At 46.5% G+C, this 21,870-nt stretch overlaps 1 protein-coding gene across 1 annotated transcript in view; it reads right to left on the bottom strand.

Annotated features, from left to right (window-relative positions):
• Nucleotides 1-21,870, bottom strand: part of ARHGAP10 (Rho GTPase activating protein 10) — a 220,674-nt gene that overhangs the window by 118,529 nt on the left and 80,275 nt on the right. Inside the window, exons 8-10 of the mRNA XM_004685315.2 lie at nt 11,416-11,545; nt 8,688-8,794; nt 7,271-7,365 (exon numbers count right to left, since the gene is read on the bottom strand). Of these exons, the coding sequence (XP_004685372.1) occupies nt 7,271-7,365; nt 8,688-8,794; nt 11,416-11,545 (332 nt within the window). The remainder of the gene's footprint in view (nt 1-7,270; nt 7,366-8,687; nt 8,795-11,415; nt 11,546-21,870) is intronic.

Genomic DNA, 21,870 nt, shown 5'->3' with positions numbered 1-21,870 from the left:
GTGCAGCACAAGTTCAATCCCACCAGGGAGCTGATCCACATGGCGCGGCAGACCTCTCCTGATCCGCCCGCTGCTCCCTCAGCAGTGTACTGCGTCAGTCGGCCTGTTCTGCTCCCCACTCTGTCTCTGGTGCATCCTCTCACCCCTGGCACCTCTGGCCTACACACAGGTTCTTATAAGGAAAGAAAGCAGTGAAGAGAACCAGAAACTGCACTGGTCATAGTAGGGAAATGATCAGACAGAAACTAAAGCCCAGTACTAAAGGTGCTTAAGCTGAGGGGAATTTCAGTAAAGACAGACACTATTAAAATATAATGTATCAGGAATCCCAGAAAGTAAAAACCGAGAAAATGGGGCAGGAGAAGCAGTTGAAGAGATGATGGCTGAAATTTTCTAAAACTGGTAAGTGTCAACCCACGTATCCAAAAACTTCAACGAACCCCAAGCAGAATAAAATGAAGAAACTATATATACAAGTCATAAAAAGAAAATCTTGAAAGCAGCCAAAGAAAAAGACAGCTTACAAGGAACAATAAGAAAGACAGATGACTTGTCACAAGGAAGAAAAGGAGACTCAAAGAGAATGGAATGACTTCTTTGAAGTGCTGGGGAGGGAACCCATCAATCCAGAATTCTACATCCATTAAAAAAAAAAATTGAAGGCAAAATAAAGACATTTTCAGGCAGACAAAACATGAAAGAATTCTTCTCCAAGATCTGCATTACAGGAAATGTTCAAATTATATTAGCCTACGGAATTTAAGGGAAATAGCACAAGACAGAAACTTAGTTCTACAAAAAAGAATGAAGAAAATCAAAATGGATAGTCATGTGGGCATAAAAAAATGGGTAGAAGTAGAAGGGATTCTGCTAAGCAAAGTTAAGTCACTAGAAGAACGCAAGTGAAATGGCTTCACTCATGTAGCATATACAGAAACAAATCAGAGAACTAGATAAAACAAACCCTAGAAATCTTATTGCAGAATAGAGACTTCCAGAAGGGGACAGTATGGAGGGGACAAAGAGGGAAAGGTCTCCAGTGGTCACTGGTAGAGAACTGCAGTCTGCTGACAAGTGTGGTTTGGTGACAGGTGTCTGAAGAAGCAAGACGATAAACCCCTGAGTCAAACAGTGTTGTAAAGCAACACAATGCTGGTTATAAAATGATGCACACACACAATTTTCAGAAACAATAAAATACAAAAATAGGACTAATTTTTAATTAAAAAATACTCATGTATCACACATGGGCATGTGTATATGTACATACACAGCTATATACACATAATACGTTATAAATTTATACACACATAAGCATAAATGTTAAATTTCTTTAAAATATTACTGATCATTGATTTCATAAAGTAAAAGTAGGAATGCATTACTGGGCTCATAAAATATGTGATGCTACAAAGGGCAAATTGCTGTAAAAATCTTAGCTTACTTCTGGAAGGTAGATACTAAGGCAATTTAAACGCATGCCATACTCCATAGGGCAACTACTTGAAGACGCACATATAAAGAGACCTAATTAAAAATCAAGGGGAAATAGAATGAAATACTAAAAATGACTCAGATCACTAAAAAGAAGGCAATAAGGCAGTGAAGAACCAATAGCAAACGAGTAAGTACTGACATAAAACCACCAAGACTTAACCCTTTACATACCAACAAAGACATTACCCATAAATTAACTAAAACCCTGAATCAAAAGTAAATGCTTAAAAAAAAAAAAACTTTGTAAAAAAGGACTTAAATGTTGCTTATAAAATACAAAGGATAAAAAAAGATACGTAAACAAACACAAAGAAAAAGATGGGTGATCTGGATACACTAAAGAAAGGTAGCTTTCAAGGAAAGACTGTTAACAAAAGCAGACGTTTCATATTGAGAAGAGTCACGAATGGGCATGTGCAATCAAGAAAGATCTCAAATATTCAGTACAGGAAACTAAAACTGCCAGGCACGTGACTCCAAAGACATCTCGACGTGGCTTCCGAAGGCTCCTAGGACCCTCTTGCCTTGCACCAGCCCTCTTCACCTGCGCTGCCCACCTGTGACTGAATCTTTCAGATTCAACTTAACAATCCACTTTCCTACCACGTCATCCCAGCCAGCCCTACCCGCTCTGGATGCTCAGCCTCCACAGCAACCCAGGCAGACCCCTGAACCACTGTTTGTAGATCAGTGCTCTCCAGGGTGGGAGGTTTGTTCTGACAGCCTCAGAGCCAGACACAGCCAGGTGACTGAGGTGCCTGAGTGACACACACCTGTGGCTCTTGAAACAGAATCACCTGCTGTCATGCAGTCCAGTCGCTGGGCTTCTGCAAGCAACGTGCTCACAGCTCACTCTTCAATGTGGCAAAGTGTGTGCGTGCAGCAGCAACAGGGTAGGGAACTGCAAACACGCAAGCGCACAGGTGGCTCGGGCCACCCACCGCCACTGTGCAAATGTAAATGGGTGAGTTATAAAAGCAAGAAGTATCTTGTCATCCTTCCAGGGGCACTCTATTAAGAACCAGGCAAAAAATCAAACCAAATATGATATTTGAAATGTCAGATTAATGAGAAAAGTGAGAAGCATTTTCTGTAAGCAGTGCCTGACTGTGGTGTGTGGGAGAGAGCCTCACGGAGTGGTATTTATCAAGCATCTGAGCGGGGGTCACCGCACAAAGCAGTGACAAGCCTGTCAATGAAGCTAAAAGCACTTACATAACAGGACTGTGGGGGAGGGGCGACCTCCAGCTCCAGCTCCAGGCTACAGCTTGCTATGGGGAAAATGACTCACAAAATACTCTCCTCCAACTTCCTGGGAGTGACATGAGCGGCTCACAGCCCGCCCAGGGTATCTGAATATGCTCGCCTCAAGTTGCAATGTTTACACTGGTTAGCACAGCTGCATTTTAATTACAAGAGATTTTCGTTACTTGTAGTTGTGTTCCTTTTCTTTAAAGGCTTTTGGAGATCTCATTCATGATGTAAAATTGAGCTGTTCAGGGCCCTCCCTGGTGGCGCAACGGGTTAAAGCACAACACTGCAAAGCTGGCCACTGCCACTCCAGCAGGAGTTCAGTACCCAGCCAGGGAAGGGACCCACATGTCTCAGCAGACCTCTCCTCTCGCCCGCTGCTCCCCTCAGCAGTGGACGTCAATCTGCCTGTTCTGCTCCCCACTCTGACTTTGATGGATCCTCTCATTGCCCCTGCACCTCTGGCCTGTACCCCAGTTCTATGTGCATAAATGGATAAATCTATTTAAAAAAAATTGAGCTGTTCAGAGTGCACAATTCAACAACCTTTAATTGATGTAGAATCATCACCAAAGTCCACTTCTCAACGTTTCTCTCTCCCACTTCCTCCACCTGCAAATAACCCACACCCACTGGCAGTCACTCTTCATTGGCCTCCAAACCTCCAGCCCCAGGCAGCCAGTAACTTACACTGTCTGCTCGGATCTGCCTGTTCTGGACACTCCATATAAAGGGACTGTGCAGGTGCCTGGCTCACTCCTGACTGCACCAGTATCAGGGTCAGTCTGCAGAGCAGCAAATGTGCGTCCTCCCTTTCTTTTACCTCCAGGTCCCGCGCCACTGTGTGGACACCGCCCTGACCCGGCCTCCGATCGGCGCAGACACCTGCACGTGGCTCGGCCCAGGGCTGTGAGCAGCGAGGCGCCATGAACACTCATGGCCAAGTACTTACAGCACTCGAGCGCTCACTTCTCGTGCATGCACACCTGGGAGAATGTCTGGGTGACAGTGTCTTGACGCCTAACACTTTGCGGGCCTGCCAAACTGTCTTTCCAAGCAGTTACGCCACTTAAAATTCCCACCATCTCTACAGGGGAGTGCTAATTTCTCCACCGTTCTCACCCACACTTGCTAGTACCTGGCTTTTTAATTCCAGCCATGCAGTGGATAGAAGCAGGATCTCATTGTGGTGCGAATTCGCATTCCCCTGAGTTAACGGCCAACCATGTTCACTCTCTTCTCATGTGCTTACTGGCGGCCACATGTGTACTGTCGCTGGAAAAATGTCTCCTCTGATCTTTCTGCCCACGTAATGTGTCATTGGTGTTATTACTAGCATTGTTGCCGTGTCCATTTTAACAGGCTGTTTTTATAGAATTATCTTTTATAAACGTTCTTTCCAGAGTCTGGACTAGAGTCCCTTGTCAAATGTGTCACGTGCCAGTCAGTTCTTCCATTCTTTGGGTGGTCTTTTAGCTCATGGTGGTTGTGCTGGTATTCTTACATGCTGCAGTTCAGCTAAGAGAAGAGTAATCTTCCAGTGAATTGGTGGGGAGGAAAAGAAAACACCCACCCAGTCAAGGCCTGGCCGGTCTAAGCAGCAACTGGCAGCTGGACACCCCTTCCCAAGCCACTCTCTTCATTTCCAGTAACAAGCTTTCCCGTGTGTCAGGTCAGCCTGTAGAGGTTTGGTATCAAGAGAGTAATTTCCTAGCCTCCTAGGAATAACAGACACCTCCAAACCAGTTACTGGTCTGGGAGCAAAAGCTGCACGTGCAACCCCTGGAAAGTGCCCCTCGGACAAGAAACAACGCCACGTGCATGGGGGCAGGTACCGTGGAGCTCAGTTGGCTGGAGAGAGACCCAGGAGGAGCAGGGGGTCGGATCAACACCCAACAACCACAGCAACCCCCCACCGAGCCCTTCCTAACAGAAGAGAAATGCTTATGTTGTTTGAGGCCCTTACTGGGAGTTTTTCTGTCACACGCGAAACCTGATCCAGGCACACAGCTATTGAGTGAAAGTTTCTGACTTCCCTCCGCACAGGTCCAATGCATGCCCAGGCTCCTTCTTAGACTTTATGAAGTACTACCTATTGTCCCAATGGTACCCCGCTGTGTTTCCAACCCGAAGAATAGAAAATAGGGAAAAAATGACACAAAAGATGCCAAAATATATTTATATTAAGTGTATGCAATCAACTGTGAAATTGCTATGTGAAGTCACCCAATAGGAATTCTGTACAAACTGCATCAGAAACACATTACCGACACCCACATGCCCCCCAATGGGCGAAGCTTCTTTTCTTCAAGCAGAATAAAACACCCGCGCCCCGGGGTACTGTGAGGGACGGAACACACGAGGACAGCAGACTGACAGCTCTTTAACTGAATCTCATCTCAGTTCTGTCATTTCTAAGCAACAATTCAGTTTTGCTTAATCCTCTATGAATCTGGTAAATGTTCACCATCTACAAACATTGCATTTGGTACAAGTGATATTAAACCAGGGTTTCTACGCTCATGGAATTGATACCACACAGAAAAGGAACAAACATCTTGTTCTCCCCAATAGGCTATTTAGCCAGGAATCTGGGAAACAGACAAGACAAAGTCTAGGCTGTTCAAACTTTTCACTAAAGAAGGCCTTCAAATCCCAGAAGTAGGGCAGAGATCTCAGAGCACACAGACCGTCTCCAGGTTTTGCTCCAAAGGTGGAAAGCTAACACCACCACACGAGGGGGCTGTGAGGGCTGGCAGAACCTGGGAGCCCCCCACCATTATCCATTGGTAACACCAAGTCAAAGCAATGTGTGGCTTTTTAGAAGTGAGCAAATGGGACTTCTGTAAAAACTCAATGGAACAGTATTATGACCTTAAAGACTCAAAGTGTCTTCCAGAGAGTTATTTCCTAAGTTAACCTAAAAGCTTTGGAAAGACTTCTAATACTGTCTTGGGTGTCTTGGTGTGGGCGGGGGGGGGTGGGGGGTGATATTTACATGAGAATGAATGAGCATACCTATATGGAGTGCTAAATCCCATCTAGAGAACACACCATTTTCCCCCAAGAATTTCTGGAAAATTGACAAAAATCAGTATAACCTCTGGGCCATTCGAAGCCCCTATAGACACCAGACTCAGATGCAATGCTGATGAGGCAGCTGAGCAAATCCTGGAGCTTGGGGAAGAGCCCCAGGTAGGGATCGTAAATCTGGGAGTCACCAAAAACAAAAGACGCTGTGTCCTGGAGAAGGACACAAGGTTAGAAGTCAGAGGTTAAGACGGGGCAGAAGAGTTCAGGACTGGGCCCCTGGCGCTTCCCCGCGAGAGGCCTGGGAAATGAGCAGCTGGAGAGGTGGCAGCTTCCCAGGGTGGAAGGATCACTACGCTGCCAGCAGCCAGACACCCGGCAAGTACCACTTTCCTTAGCGCAACAGCAGAACACAGAATAGATGCCACACAAGATGCACACTGGAAGATGTTTTCATCGCTTACTTCCTCCTGTCCAACAGAGACTCCTTTTCAACTAAATAACTTAAAGCTGCATAAGAAAAAGAAATTGATCTGAAATTCCGCCCTCAGATGAAACTGCTCTGACTTAACAGCTACGACCATCTTTCTTTCCTTGTGTTGACCCACAACCTCAATGACACTCAGCATCTCTCGAGCCATGAATTAGGTTTGCATCAACAATGAGCGGCTCCAAGGTTACGTTTTAAGTGACAACACTGTCTAAAATGACCATAAACTTCAGCCTAGACAGGGCTATTGATCTACAACTAACCACAGTGAGCAAACGTCAACAGGTCTCTGGGAGTACACAGCCCAGAAGTAGGGCAAGACAACATTCTTCTAGGCCGCGGGAATCGCGGCGGCAGTGACACCCTCTGCGTTGAAAGTAACTCGCTCGAGCCGCCCTGCTGGCACAGGGGTTACGTCTCAGCGCAGTCAAGCTGTCTCCAGCCATAGTGTGTGCACGAGTGTGATCCCCAGCTAGGGAGTGACCCACAGGGCACAGCAGACTGTTCCTGTCTCCCCACTGCACCCTCAGCGGTGGATTTTGGTCAACCCGACCGTTCCACTTCCTTCTCTCTATCTCTGGTGAATCCTCTCACCCCGTACCTCTGGCCTACATCCCGTTCTTGTATGCATACATAAGTCTTTTTAAAATAAAAATTTAATTTAAAAAAATAAAGTTAACTTGGCCCTCCCTGGTGGTGCAGCGGGTTAAAGCACTGCTGTAAGAAGCTTAAGCCGCTTCCGCATGAGTTCTATCCCCGCCTACCCCGGAGAGATCCACATGGTGTGGCAGACCTCTCCTGACCCGCCCGCTGCTCCCCTCAGCAGTGTACTTCGTCGATCTGCCTGTTCTGTTCCCCACTCTGTCTCTGGTGAAGCCTCTCACCCTCCGCATTTCTGGCCTGTACCCCAGTTCTGTATGAATAAATAAATAAATCTTTAAAAAAAATAAATAAATAAAATAGTTAACTAATTCCTTAAGCCCAGTAATTGCACTCACTTACCGGTCAGCAGCTTCCACATCGAAACAGAACCTCCTGTCGGAGGACTCCGCAGGCCTCCTGGTGCATTCCTTCACCGAGAGCACGTCCCCGTCACCCTGCACAGACATCACAGACCTCCTCAAACACCGGAGCAGGGACACATACACCCGATGCCGGGGAAGAGGGTCTTGAAGGTCAAGATTTTAAGTTCCCATGTCCTGCTCTCATTAGAACCGACTTATTTTAAAACATCCGAAGATTTTGACCGTTTCTGTCCTCCCCTTGACAGCCTCTTGACCTCACTTTGGCTACAGTAACATTAAACCAGAACCCCTGCTCTGCTTTTAAAAGGTGGCTCACAACAGCTTCTGCCTACTGGAATATTCTGCACCTCCTAATGTATTCTTTTAAAAAGAACACTGTATTTCACGATATCAGTAGGCAAGTGACCATTTTTGGCCTATAAAAAATTCAAGCCCGCATGAGCCTACTAGTACATTAAGTGTCTTACACCAGCACCAAGGATCCTCAAAATACCAGATCCACTCAATCCCCTGTTTTGTTTTGTTTTTTTAATATGGCGCAATTTTACCTCATTTCACCACCCTCACTAAGAGTATTTAAAAAAGGTAGCAGAAGGGAGAGAAAAGCAATGCAGGAGTACAGGGATTCTGGAAAGAACTGTGAGAAATCCAAGCGCACAATTCTAGACCATTCTAACAGTTTTTAGAACAGGTCTCCAAACACTGCTACAACTTCAAACCAACAGATGTCCAAATATCAGTTTAATGTATTTTTTATTATCTGGTGGCTAAAACAAAAAGGCTTCACTTGTGTTATCTCTGATAGGGATGAGAGACTAAAACCTTAAGTTTCATCCCAACCCCACCAACCCGCAAGGGTGACATCCTCAATTCCTCTTTTTCTCACACCCCAAATTCTCCATGTTTGTTTCATTGTAACTGAAAATAAATGAAATGTATTTTTATTACCAGTTGTTTTAAATATGCTTCAGAAAAACACAAAGTATATGTAAATAGAAATTCTGTATTCACAGATGCCAAATGATGGCCTTTCCTCACAGCTGGCAATGAATTAACCTTCTTCCTTAAAACTCTGTTACCAGTGATGTTCAATGCTGGTGACAAGTTTTTACTCCAGACTGGAATATTCTCAGGGAGGCCCCCGCATCACAAAAGTTTGTTATAGATGTTAACTATCTTCTAGTAACACCGATATGGAGAAAAATGAGACTATAAAAACCCATGCACACGATTCTAAAAAAACACAAAAACTGCTTCTGTTCCCATTTAGAAACACAGAAAGTACACACTTTAATCCTAGAAACAAAATTACATGTGTTTATGACTGACGGGAAGTGAACGTTCCCACAGCGACGCCTCTCACAGAGCAATAGAGTCTACAGCCAAATACTTACAAGCTTCCCCCCAGATCTGTGCTCGAATGGGATGATGTTGAACTTCTTAGCTGCCTTCCGGTACATGCAGTAGTGTTTGACCCAACTGGAGCCGAATGGAGCAGGCCCTTCAACAGAAAGACAACTTTTTTGAAAGCCTTTCCCCACATAAATGAGCAGATAGGTGATGTTTCAAACACAAAAACCGGCAGCCAATGATACAGCTGCAGGAACTATTTTTACTTTCTTGGATCTCAACCTAAAATGAACTTCTGTTTAACCCAACTCATAGTATAGATTTTTATTATACAAACATCTACTAGAACTTTGGCGATTCGGTGATGGATGCAATGTGCAAGACTGTGGGTTCCAGCACACAAGGGTGGGGGGGAATGAGAGGGGCGAGAGAGATGATCTAAGAAGAGAGTCTAGCACTTTCACAACTCAGAAGTCATTTAAAGACATACTCTTCAAATAGTTTGGTAAGCCGTTCCATTATACCTGAAAACCTCTTACGACGCGTTTTGTGTTTTTGTTTGTGTCTGAGCATTAAGAAGTTACAAGGGTTTCAAGAATTTCATTCCGTGCATGGGATATGTGATGGTCCTGGATGTGATTCTTTCAAAATGGCAGAATTGTGGAGTCCCAGCCTGAGAGCCGAGCCTAAAATCCCACTCCTGCTCCAGCACCTTGGAGAGCAGCCGCCCCTCGGCCCCATGGGAAGACATTTGGCAATGAAGTGTAAAGGGGACAGCTCGAGCTGTCCACTTCCGCCCAGGACATTGTTCCACCTCTTGCTGAGCCAGCAGAGCTCTGCAGAGGTAGTGGCGTAGGTCAGCGTCTTCCAGCATTGCAGGTGCCAGGGAACCACAAGCACAACCAAACCATATGAAGCCCAGCAGAGGGCGATCCTTGTCTCTTTTATCAAGACATTTTTTTAATGCAATTCACATCTATTCACCACTATTTCATAGTTTTACAAGAAAATCTTTTCTATCAGAAATTCAAGGAAGACAAACTCAGGAGGGGAAAAAGGCTTCGTCTGAAAGAAATACACTTAGCTTTAGGAAAAGCTACTTCCACAATCTTCGCGCGAGAGCTGGGCAAACAGTGAAAGGAGTTACCAGGCCAAAATAATCTCACCCCGGACCATCATTAATCTAATCCAAAGACCTGAATTCAGGAGCCACTGGCATGAATGGCACCAACAGCTAGGTGATTCACAGTCACAACATGACCACACAGGAATCTCACTCAGTATACTATGAAGGGGAAAAAACTCAAGGGGAGGCTGATCTTGTCTTTTTAATCTAAAGAAAGTAAAGCTGAGACCTAGACCCAACCCAACACTGAAGAAATAAGGCCAAACCTCAGGCTGAGTTTCAAGGCCGTCCCTCTAAGGGACATGGTCTCCTGACCCTCCTCAGGGAGCTCATTTTTGCACTGGCAGTTTTTAAGGCTCTGAGTAAGGAGGCTTTGAACCTGACCAAGTTCCAGGCACAGACAGACAGTGTCCAGAGCCGTGGAATGTGCTGACCTTTGTGCATAGTAAACGGGGTGACAACAGTTCCTGGCATTGCAGGTGTCTTGTGCTCACCAAGACAGTTGTCCAGTGAGCATGAGAGTTTGTTTACAAGAGACAAGTAAAGAGCTGACCACTATGTTTTCACTATTTTTTCCATCACTTTCCAGCCTGGTTCCTCCTGAAATCATTCCGGGTATCAACAGTTAAGAGTCTAAAAATCAAAGTTTCCAGGGATTTTTCACTTGGGCAAAATGCACCAATCCCATCCTTCTCATGTCTCCACCCTGCATTTGAATTTAGTTCTTTCACCTTCAAGAGACAAACAGATGAAGGTGAGGTATCGGGAAGGTCCGCGGGTCCTCCCGGCCACACAGGCGCTCTCTGCCAGTCGCCGGCCAAGCCAGGCAGCGAGGAGGCAGAACACGGAGCCATGCAGGGCAGCGGCCGCCCCTTGCTTAGCGCACAGGACGCGCACTGCCGCACAGCACAGGCTGGGGCCGGAGCAGCCTCTCTGCCTACAACGGGCCGTTTCAAGGTCCTGTGACTGTCACACTTTACAATGAAATGAACACTTCAGCACCCCGGCTACTGTCAGGAGGGAAGGAAGAACAGTGAATCCACCTTCTCCTTCCTGCTGACTAGCATCTCGTTCCACCGCTGAAGGAGCTTGACTGTTCAAGCAAGAGCCACGCTGTCACTGTAGAAAGTCTTAGGGCCACGTTCAAGGAGACAGCAACGCTTCCCAAAAGTCCCCATGATGAGTCCAGGTACCATCTCGGAAGATTTTTCCCGGCCATCACCAATCGCCATAATTTCAGTAAAAAAAAGTGACCCCAGATTGGTGTGGCCAGAAGTGACGAGAAGAACTGTGGCCCCCTGACTTTCGCAGGATGGGGAATTGGGGCTGCGATGAGCAGGAGGGTTCGTGAATGTGAGAGTGTGAGAAGGACGGGGTGAGGACAGAGGAGGGAAGAGGACACCCCATCAAAACAAGGGAGCAGAGCGAGGGACAGCCTCGGGGTGTGGCTGGGGTGGGCACTCAACTGCTCACTCACAGTCCCCTCTTCTAAAGCAGGACTGTGTCGCCCCATAAATGTGAGTGCACCTTCCGGGCAGGAGGCGGCACAGAAAGTGGGGGAATGACTCCAGTCACCACGGCACTGGAACTGCAGTGCGAGTTTTGAGGTCCCTTCCCGGCACCAGTCCCCGCCTGAGGGCTCTTACTTTTTTCCTGGACATACAGGTAGCCTTCCGCCGTGAACTGACCGGCCCGCTTGTGGTCCTTGGGGTTCTGCCTGATCTTGTTCATGAGTTCCTCCACTTCTGACCTCGTTCCTTCAAAACGATTCCGCGTCTGAAAAGGAACAAAAAAAAAAGGTTAACCTGATTTGTAAATTGTCATGTGCATTTCCTTCACACGCGTTTTTAAGACTCAAGAGAACTACCACTCGGCATGTTGTATTTTTCTACTGATTTCTCAAAATATCTCGATCTCTGCTGAGATTCTTCTTCAAAGAAAAAAATCAGAAGTAAAGTAATAATGTACCAAGGGAACCTGGAGGCCATCTCACTTCTGAGGGCCCCAACACCCACAATCATTCTATCATCCAAATCCTGGCTGCCACAGTGTTCATGCCAGTGCCATTGCTAATTCACTGAGCTGCAGAGGAGGGGAGTAAGGAGAGCTGGCCGCCATGGCTGGTACAGCGCCAACTGCCCACACGCCACTGGCCATCATGCACGAAGAAAAAACTGACTACAAAAGCCACGTGTAGGAGAGCGCCCTCTACTGGGAGGGTGAAGAAGCTTCCACTGTGACAGGCCTGCTACTGTGGCACTTGGCACCATCAGACCCAGCAGCCCACTGAACTTCTGATTCACAAACTTTTCCTTCAGCTTCTGGTGCAAGAAACAGGCTTCAAGACAGATCTGTGCTTCTAGATGAGAGCTACTGGCGAGAGGCAAGCAAGGCCCACCTGGTTGGCCTTTTGAAGGCATCACCCTGGTGCCATCCATGCCAGACATGTCAGTAACAGCTGTGCCAGAGACATCCAGCTACAGCATCACTTGCGTGGAGAACAGGCTGAAGAATCCGTTGTGATGGGAAACTCAAACAATCTGTTTTTTTTTTTCTCTCTCTCTCTTCCCATTACTGGTGTTTCTAAGCATTAGTTATTTCCCCTCATGGGATCAAAAGGTACCCAAGTGTATGACTAAAAAAAAGGGAATGGGAATCTCCTATCAGCAGTCTTGGCCATTTTCACGTGTGTGAGTTTTGAATCTAAACGCAGGGACACAATGCGGGAGCGCAAGTTCAAGTGTTTCGGTGAACAAGTCTCAGCAGTTCATCTTTATCACAATGTGACAAACCTGGGAATTTTTTCTGCACAGTATCAGCATTTGGATTTCTTTAAACAGATGAATTTTTGCTATTTTGACAGCAAAAATAAAAAATCCCTACACCATGTCTCGCGGTATTACTCAATCTTAGATTTAGAAAAATAGGTGATGGCCTGGCTTAGAGCTTCCAAACGTCTTTCCTTGTGCAACGTGATGATGATGATGATGATGAGTCGATAATGGGTCAACCTCACTTGTCATTACTGTTATTTAGCCAATGAGTTGAAAGGTTTAGATCCTAAAACACATCAGCTCTCCTCTGCAAGTGAGCAGGACTCTGTTTCTCCCAGGTCACGGGAGTGGCCCTTGAAAATGACGTTGCTTTCTGGAAGGAAGGATGGAAGGGCACGGAGAGACCCACTCACTATAATAATGTCAGATATCTGAAAAGACAAATCACATTTCTGAACCCCGGGAGACTCGGACGTCCACTGGGGAGATGCAGCAGCGGCTGAAGTCAGGGAATAACCTGCGGCTGTGCTGAGTCAGCGCCCCCCAGGGGCTCCTCAGCGGCTCCCAGACTAAGGAACGTATTAATGCTGAGGTGCGGATGTGAAGAGGCAGTGCAGCCAGAGAAAAGTTCCTGCTGAAGCACCTCCTCCCTGTGAGTTACCTCGGGGACAAAGGCACCAAAGATGCGTGGCAGGAGCCGGGCGCAGAGGTGGTGAGGGTGGAAACCCATCTCAGGGGTGCAAACACAGACCAGAGGTTTGCAGAAACTGTCTATTCCCGGGGAGCGCGGCGCTGCCCCGGGGGGCCTCGCCTGCCTGCACCCGGCCGGGAGCCTCGGGCCAGTTCCACACAGATCTCCATCTCCGCCTGCCATCTGCTCCCTCCGCCCGGGGTCTTGCCCGGTGTGACATCAGCGCACCTGTCCACAGCACCCTTTCCCCCCACCCCCACCCCACTAGTCCTCTCACCAGAGCCGCGGATGCCCGCGCTATCTGGCTGTGGCCCCTCGTTACCGGCTCCCATGCCTGGGGCCCCCAATTCCTTGAGTGACCCCAAACTCGAGCCCAACTCTAGGTGCCTGGGTCCATCTTAGCCTTTCCTGGCCGGCCCCCGGGCCGCCCCCCAGTACCTCCACAGGGGGTGGGCACTGTGACAAGTGGAGTGTGGCAGGTGCCAGGGGACGGACGGCCACGCCTGCAGATACCAACAAGACAAACACTGGCCGCGGCCCTGGGCACGCACCCTTCACACCCACTCGATCTCTCCAATCGGCTCTTTGTCCCAGCCCACGGTTCTGCAGTACTTTTCTCATAACACCCTAATGGACCCCTTAAACTGAACTGCCTGGTATTCAATTATAGGTCAGTAAACGTAGGAAAATAGACAAAACAAGTGTAATCTTGATTATAAAAACATCCATAGTGACTTTGCTAAAACGAAGGCATGAAAAATTGCAAATAAAATGAATTTTTAAACAAGAGCCACCAGGTGGCAGACTTTCGAGTTTCGCCGATGAGGCGAGAGGCCTGATATGAGAACTGACCAGAAGGTGGCGCCATCGCCTCAGTTTCTAAGCGCCACCACAGTTTCCACTTGGTTCTAGCTTAAGGCTTTTCATGGATGGAATCAAACCCCCCACCTCCACCCCCCACCCCCATTGCCGCGATCTTCCTGCACCACACAGCTTTCTCTGCTTACGTTCTGAATGTTGATCTGCAGTTCCATTTTGTAATGATTGAAGTCTTTGGCAAGCTCATGGCCCTGATGGTAGAAAGTAAACATTCCCTGAAAAAATGACAGCATCTAAGACAAAGGAGAAAACAGTGTTAATTAACACTGGCGGAAGTTATCAGAATATAAAAGCAGCTACCCATTTCCCTCATCTCAGGGTGATTCTTCTAAAGTAAAATAATGAAAAGGAAGTCACCACAAGGAGACATAGATGCCTGTTGCTAATGAACCAGTTTTGGATTTTAAAAGTGAACGATTAGTCATAGTTTTCCTTCAATATCAGAGCCACATGCTGGTTTTTGTCAGAGAACTGGGATTCTCTATCACCCATTGGTCTTTGTGCTGAAGAGAATTTCTACATCCATTTATGATGGAGACTTTCCCACAGTGGATCAACACAGAATGTCAGAAAAGAGAAATTTCAGAATCGAAAAGTGAAGGCACCTTCCCATCGTGCATTAGAAACAACTTATTACTGAATGCTGCTAAAGTCCTGAAATTTGGGGACCTTTAGAAAAGCACAGGGTTATTCCACACACCCTACTGCTCTTGCATTCCAATATAACTGCTCATGGGGAATTTCTGCGCAAGGCCAGAGTATAAGCAGGACGGCAGAAACTGCATCTGGGAGCACAGTCCTCAAGCCAGGCAGCAAAAACCAGAGCAGCCTTTCACGCTGCTCCACAGCCTCAGACCCACCACAGAGGGGACCCCGGACGCTGTCCAATGGGCAGTGTGTTGCTTCATGCGTAGGCTGTCACCCTGAGGTCTCCAGCCATCTTCAACTGGATCTGGAAAGACCTTTCTAATAGATCACAAAAATCTAGAACTGCTGCCATACTTACTGGTTCCACAAACTCAAACTTCTTCCTCTCTTGGATTTCCTGAAGTTTACACACATACTCAAGAGACAGTTCATAGAAGTGTTTCCGGTTCTGCTCCACTTGGGTATCTGCCTATTAAAGATAATTGAGGTCGGTCAAGACTATAGTCCACAGGCTTTTCCCCACAAGAGGTTCCGGCAAAGCTTTAATTAGAAAGGAATTGGGAGAGGAACACAGCCCCTCAGAGGAACCACAGAGAAAGAATTCTCATCCTAGAAACTCCTCTTACAAGGCATCCTGTAATCATTTCCTTATGTGGCCACTTTACTTTTCTAAAGAATTTAAGTAGGTATTTCTAGTAGTGTCAACCTACCAAAGACACATGCAAAGATGTTCAACACCATTCATCTTTAGAGAAATGCAAGCCCAAACCAGAAGGTGTCACCTCACACCCATGAGAGTGGCTACTACCCAAACAGATTTAAAAAAATGAGAACAACAAATTCCAGCGAGGATGTGGCAAAAATGGCACCTTTGTGCACTACCGGTGGGAATGCAAAATGATGCAGCTGCCGTGGAAAACAGTGTGGCCGCTGTCTCAAAAACTAACAGAACTAGCACAGGATTGAGCAATTCCACTGCTGAGCATTCACCCGCAGTGCCTGAAAGCAGGGGCTCGGGAAGGGATTGGTACCTGCAGGATCACAGCGTCACTCACAGCAGCAAAAGGAGGGAGCAACAGCCAAACGGGTCAACAGCCAACAGCCAAACGGGTCACTGAAATGTAGTCTAAACATACAGTGGACTTGTGTTCAGTCTCGAAAGGCAAGGAAATTCTGACACAGGCTGCGATCTGCGCTGGCCTTGAGGACACTGTTCTAAGTGAAATAAGCGGCAGGACACAGAAGGACAGATACCATGTGATTCCACTTCAGTCAGATCCCAGCACAGTAAAGTTCTTAGAAACAGAAGGATCGGTGTCAGCTAGCTTTATCACAAACTGCGAAGGCCAAGAAATACTCGGTGAGCTATCCCAGCGAATCAGTGGCTGGAAGGGTCAGGGGAAACTGTCCACAAGGTGACCTCTGAGCCGGGAGGATTTGAAAAGGCATTTGGCAGTTATGTGGCAAATGCAAAGACCCAGCCTGAATGTGCCTGCCCAGAGCCCTGGCCAGCGGGAGGCGCCTGCCTTTGCGGGGAGCCCTTAGGAGGGCTGGGGAAGGGGAGCAAGAGGAAGGCTCCCCCAGTTTCTGAAATGGTAGGCGCACTCTGATGGAGGCGGGAAGAGGGGATCAGAGGCCTCTGCGGGGTCTGAGCGACAGACACAGACGATGACAGAATGGGGGCGTGGGATGAGGGGCAAGGGGGATTCCAAAGACTCTGCCTGAAGTGATGTGACCAGAGTGGGGGGGGGGGTCGGGCAGGGCAGGGTGGAGGGGCCCCGCGAACTGCAGGACGGTGGGCACCAAGCCAGGGGGTGTGGTGAGCTGACACCATCTAACAGGTGTGACCTGTGCTCCGGAACATGTGGTAAGCCAAGTTACCACAATAAAATTCAAATTCAAATTCAAAAAGGTTTTGTTGGAGGAATGACCTTGACAATGAAATACCGAATTAGAGAGTGAAGGCGAAATGGAAATGTGCTCAGAGACGGAAACCCCTGGGGTGCAGGCAAACAGGTAGGCGAACCAGAGGCCAAGGGAGATCCACAAAAGCGACAGCTGTCACTTCAGAACCTGCCAGGGGAGGAGGGGGAGAGGCCCACGGAACCACCGCTCACGTCCCACAGAGGCACGAGGAGAGGATGGAGTCCTGGCTGGCTGCAAGGGCCGGATCAAGTGGGATAAAAGCCTCTGTCTCTCCCGGGAACTGTCAAATGTCATCCAGACGTCAGTCAGAGGCATCAAACAAAAGAAAACTAGATGCACAGAACATGTCAGAAAGGCCTGAGGCACACAAGTCAAAAGCTGCCATTTAAATGCTAGTTTGTGGGCCAATCTGGTTTGCTGGCACCACTTGGGCACCTCAGTAAGTACACGAACCCCAGATTTCTTGTGTGTTTAACAGTAAACACGTACGAACAAAAAGCACGCTTCTGTGGGATGAGCGAAATGCAGAGCTGCAAACGACATTCGCTGCACTGACATCGCGAGTCCTGGGCTGATCTGTGAGGTCCCAGTCCCCGTGAGAGTGAGCAAACACAAGTGGCAGGAGACTTGGGAGACAGAGAGAAAAGGAGAGATAAGATGTAAATGCCTTTCTCCTTACATACAGCTCCTCCAAAACAAATGATTCTATTAGCACAAGTGAAACAGATGTTCTCTCCCGGGGAGCTGAGTCTCCAGAATCAGCAGCGTTAAGTAAGATTAATGCTGCCTTCACATAAAAGCAAAATGGTTTGTGAGCCTATTAAATTCAATTAATTTCTTCAAGAAACCTTGAAAGCCAATTAATGAATCCATTCCTGAAAATAATGTATCTGTTCTTCAGTAGTGATGGCTAAAATAATTGTTCCTGTGAAAAATACACTCAAAACTAAAAATTTCAGTACCATGAATTCCCACTGAATTGATCACTAGATGTATTAATTTCCTGTCTTATTTCACAAGAGCTCTTTTTTCTTAAGTCATGGTGATACCTGTTGATTTTCTTCCCAATCTCTAATAACTCCGGATGAAAAGTTTTCAAAAGAAAAGCTCACACATTAAAAAATAAAATAAAATAAAACATGCAGTACTTATTCAACTTTACAATTAAAGGGAAAATAAAAACAATACCTCTTGCAAATGTGAGTCTTTCTTTTTTGCTGATAAATTCAAATGTTTATCAATTAGACTATAGTTCTTTTCTGTCTCTTTGTCAAACTTCTTTTTTTCTTCCTGCAAATTAGAAAAACACAGACAACTGTGATTAAGTTGGGGGGTGGGGAGGGTACATTCACAGCTAACCCACTGGGAAGCTCAAAATGTGGGTAATAGCTGGAAATAAAGAAAGTGCTGTTGAAGTAGCTGACAGGCCACCGGCAGTCACCAGGACACAGTGGGACTGAAGAGGCACTTGTTTCTTCAAGACTCTTCCTCAAGCCTGTGAGTTTTCTCCCTGGAGGCTTAGCAGGTTAAAGCACAGCACTATAATGCTTAAGCCACCTCAGCATGAGTTCAATCCCCGCCTGCCCCGGAGGTGACCACATGGCGTGGCAGACCCGCCCGCTGCTCCCCTCAGCAGTGTACTTCATCAGTCAGCCTGTTCTGTTCCCCACTCTGTCTCTGGTGAAGCCTCTCATCCTCCGCATCTCTGGCCTGTACCCCAGTTCTGTATAAATAATATAAATATTTTTTGAAAAAGAAATGGAATTAATGAAACTAAATTTTGCTCTCAATAGAAACAGAAAAAAAACCCATCTTGGGATGCTCCTTCCCTGACCCTCCAGCACGACTAAGATACTCTGAGGAGGCAGGTCACGGGCTTCCCAACCCTTAGCTCAGCTTCCTGAGAGCTCAGAACAGGTACCACAGGTCAGCCGCAAGGAACGCAGCTGCCACCTTCCCACCTCGGGTGACATACAAGCACTTCCCGGGACCACCGAGAACTGGCATTTGCTTTCCATTTGCAAGATAAGCTTTTTGAGAAAATTATAGTCACCGCATTTTTAAAGCAGAAAAAGACACACTGTACCCCCACACTCCTCCGTGTTGGCTGTTTAATAAGCATTTCTGACGGCCTGAAGCCATGGCATGACCCCAGGCTATCAACTTGCTTCCCTGTTCCCTGGCCAACCCCTGACCCTCCCTCGGCTCCATGCCTGGACAAAAGGGATATGTCCCCCCCTTCCCATCTCTATTTCCTAAAGTAAAAATTATCAGAGACCTAATTATCTTTCTTACATCGTTTTCCTATTAACCAAGGAGATTTTAAAAAGCACATGAATTCAACTTTACATCTATCATAGTTTCTTAACCAAAAGGGGCTACGTACTGCTTTTTAGAGAGCCTGGGGCAGAACCTCGGCCAACACATCTGAAAACCCTTAGTCACCCCACACTGACGGAGGAGAGAGACTCAGAGCTGATGCCTCTTCCTGCTTTACACCAGATTAATTACAAGCTAGCCATGCACGGCTTTGGAGGGACAAAACATTTACAAGGCCTATTCCTTGTTCTCCCACTGAAAACAGATGTATGCATTTATGCATACAAAAGCTGAGGTGTAGCCAGAGGTGGGGGGGGGGGCAGAGACAGAGTGGGGAGCAGATCAGGCAGGTGTACTGAAATACACCGCTGAGGGGAGCGGCAGGAGACAGAGGGTCTGCTGGGCCATGTGGGTCAGCCCTGGCCAGGGGATCAAGCTCACCCTGCAGTGGCAGCTGAAAGCTTGTGGGGCTAAGACTTAACCCCTCGTGCCACCCAGGAGGCCCCGGTACCAGCAGAGTCTTAGATCCAAGCCTACGATGCTGTGGCCCTACAATTCACCTACCATGTGAAAAGTCACACTCATACAAGCATTCTACTATATGTCCTAGGCTTCAGTGACAGCTACTAAATGTTTAAGGCATTAATATAGAGTTAATCTCTTTCTGCTCTTCATCACTATGTTCTTCAACTATTTTAAGAACAGAAAATAAACTAAGACTAACAGAAGAGCGGGACAGCAAACTGTTTTAAACAGTGACGCACTCCTGAAACATACATGTCAGGCCACGTGGCCTGCAGAGACCACACACCACAGCTACGGAGAGTCTCACGTTAGGGGGCGTGCGTCTGGGCGGTGACCACTTAGCAGGAATTCTGCAAACACTTTCACTCCCTGGACTTCATCTGAATCCCAGAGCAGGGCAGAGAAGCGGTGACAGGGCCTGGGCAGTCACAACACCCACGGACCCAGCCACCGCGGGGGATGGAAATGCCTCATGGGGTCGAGTGGGAATGAACGAGAGGGGTGACCGCTAGGCTTTGTGAAGAAAGAATTTCGCCCAGAAGCAGCAGTACGCCCACCAGCCACTGGAAATCCATCCGTCCCATGGGCTGCACTGAAGTCACGAAGCCAACCCACTTTGCTGTTTTCCAATCTTAGATACAACTCTTTCTTCCTGCATGTGCTCTTAGCAATTGTCAGTACAGAATTGTGTTGTGTTCTTGTGCACAAAAGCCTTTTTGTGCTGAAATAACAGGAATTCTAAAAAGGACGATGTCCAGTGAGCGTTCAACGAAGAATGGTGCGCTTTTCTCCCATAAAACACACATAAGTACCAGGGATGGAGAGAGCACTCACTCTCTCTTTCTCTCTTGCAAGTACCAGGGATGGAGAGAGCACTCTCTCGCTCTTGCTCATGCTGTTTATGTATGCACACACGCACACACAACCTCTATATATCCATGATGTGTATATCCACCTAGACAGACACATGGAGATATATACAGATATACATCTATATATATATATATTTTTTAAAGCTCTATTAAGGGCCAAGTTTTATAAAATAGGGTAACGAACTCTAGTGAATCTGAGATAGGCAGTAGTATACAATTCATAAGCAAGCTGGAGGCCGAACACAGTGAAGGAGGGAGAAGGCAGATAGCCCAAATCTAACTCAATGCAGGCGGCTATAAAAACCACTCAGCAGATTTCTGCCACGTGGAAATACAGGCCGGGTATCCAGATCACACAGATCCTCCAATTTTTCGGAAACAGCTAAAAAGTCCAATGATTTTTAAATGATGGCAGCTTTTTTTTTTATTTAACATAAGCAAGTCAAACAAATTTATGTTTACAGATCAAATATGACTCACAGGAAGTCAGTTTGTAATCTCATAAAAATCACACGTGCAAAAAAAAAGTAGTAAGAAACTGAAAGCTGGAGAAGTAAAGTTATTACTCAAAATTGCTTAAGTGGCCAAATAAAATGCACACTGTACAAATGCCAACTGAAATTCATCAATCTACAACTAAAACTCAAGTAATTAAATTTTGGGAATGCATTAGAAGTAAAATATGTATTTATCTCCTGAAAGGTGGTGTCACAAAAAAGCTGTCAAAATAATAATCGAAACCAAACACTGGTGCTGGTGTAACTGGTTAACTATTCAGAAATGGAAACATCACATCGCATATCAAAATCAAATCCATACGAATTGAAAGGGTGCCAAGTTAAAAAAAAAAAAAAAGAATGGAAGAAGTCATGAAGAGCTCCGGGTATCAAAAAATACAAAAGTGGTGTATATGTATATGTATATATATAAAATATGCTGCAAGCAAACCGCAAAGCAAGGAAATACTGCAATTAATATCTAAGAAAAGCGAATGTCCTGAACACCAAAACCATTCTTCATTAAGCAACTTTCAGCTAAAATCACACATTAATATTTCCATGGAAAAACGAATAAAGAGCACAGAAAGACTTTACAACAACCTGAATATAACTGTGAGTCATCCAGCTTCTTAAGAGTACTAGAATTTTCTGTTGTTTGGAAAGGGGGAGGCCTTTAAGTCACCAGGTGACCTTTTTTTTTTTTAATGTTCAGTATTTTATAAATTTTCTAGAGTGGAGAAATAACCTAATTTCAAACTGTAAACATTAAATTTCAAACTATAGAAATGATCCCTGGAAGTAAAGTTTCTAACAGTAAGCAATAGGGCATGATCTGTGTACACAAGAGCTTAGAGACTTTCTAGGCCCTTCTGCCCTTTCCACTTAAATAAAGAGAGGGAACCCCGCACACAGGAAACAGGAGTCAAGCCACAGGCGCAGGCACGCTGGGATCCCAGCGGCCAATCCA

The sequence above is a fragment of the Condylura cristata genome, unplaced genomic scaffold (genome assembly GCF_000260355.1).
Source record: "Condylura cristata isolate star-nosed mole 26May11 unplaced genomic scaffold, ConCri1.0 scaffold00018, whole genome shotgun sequence".
NCBI classification, from domain to species: domain Eukaryota; kingdom Metazoa; phylum Chordata; class Mammalia; order Eulipotyphla; family Talpidae; genus Condylura; species Condylura cristata.
The sequence above is the reverse complement of the archived record's forward strand: the minus strand, read 5'-3'. Positions and strand labels throughout refer to the sequence as shown.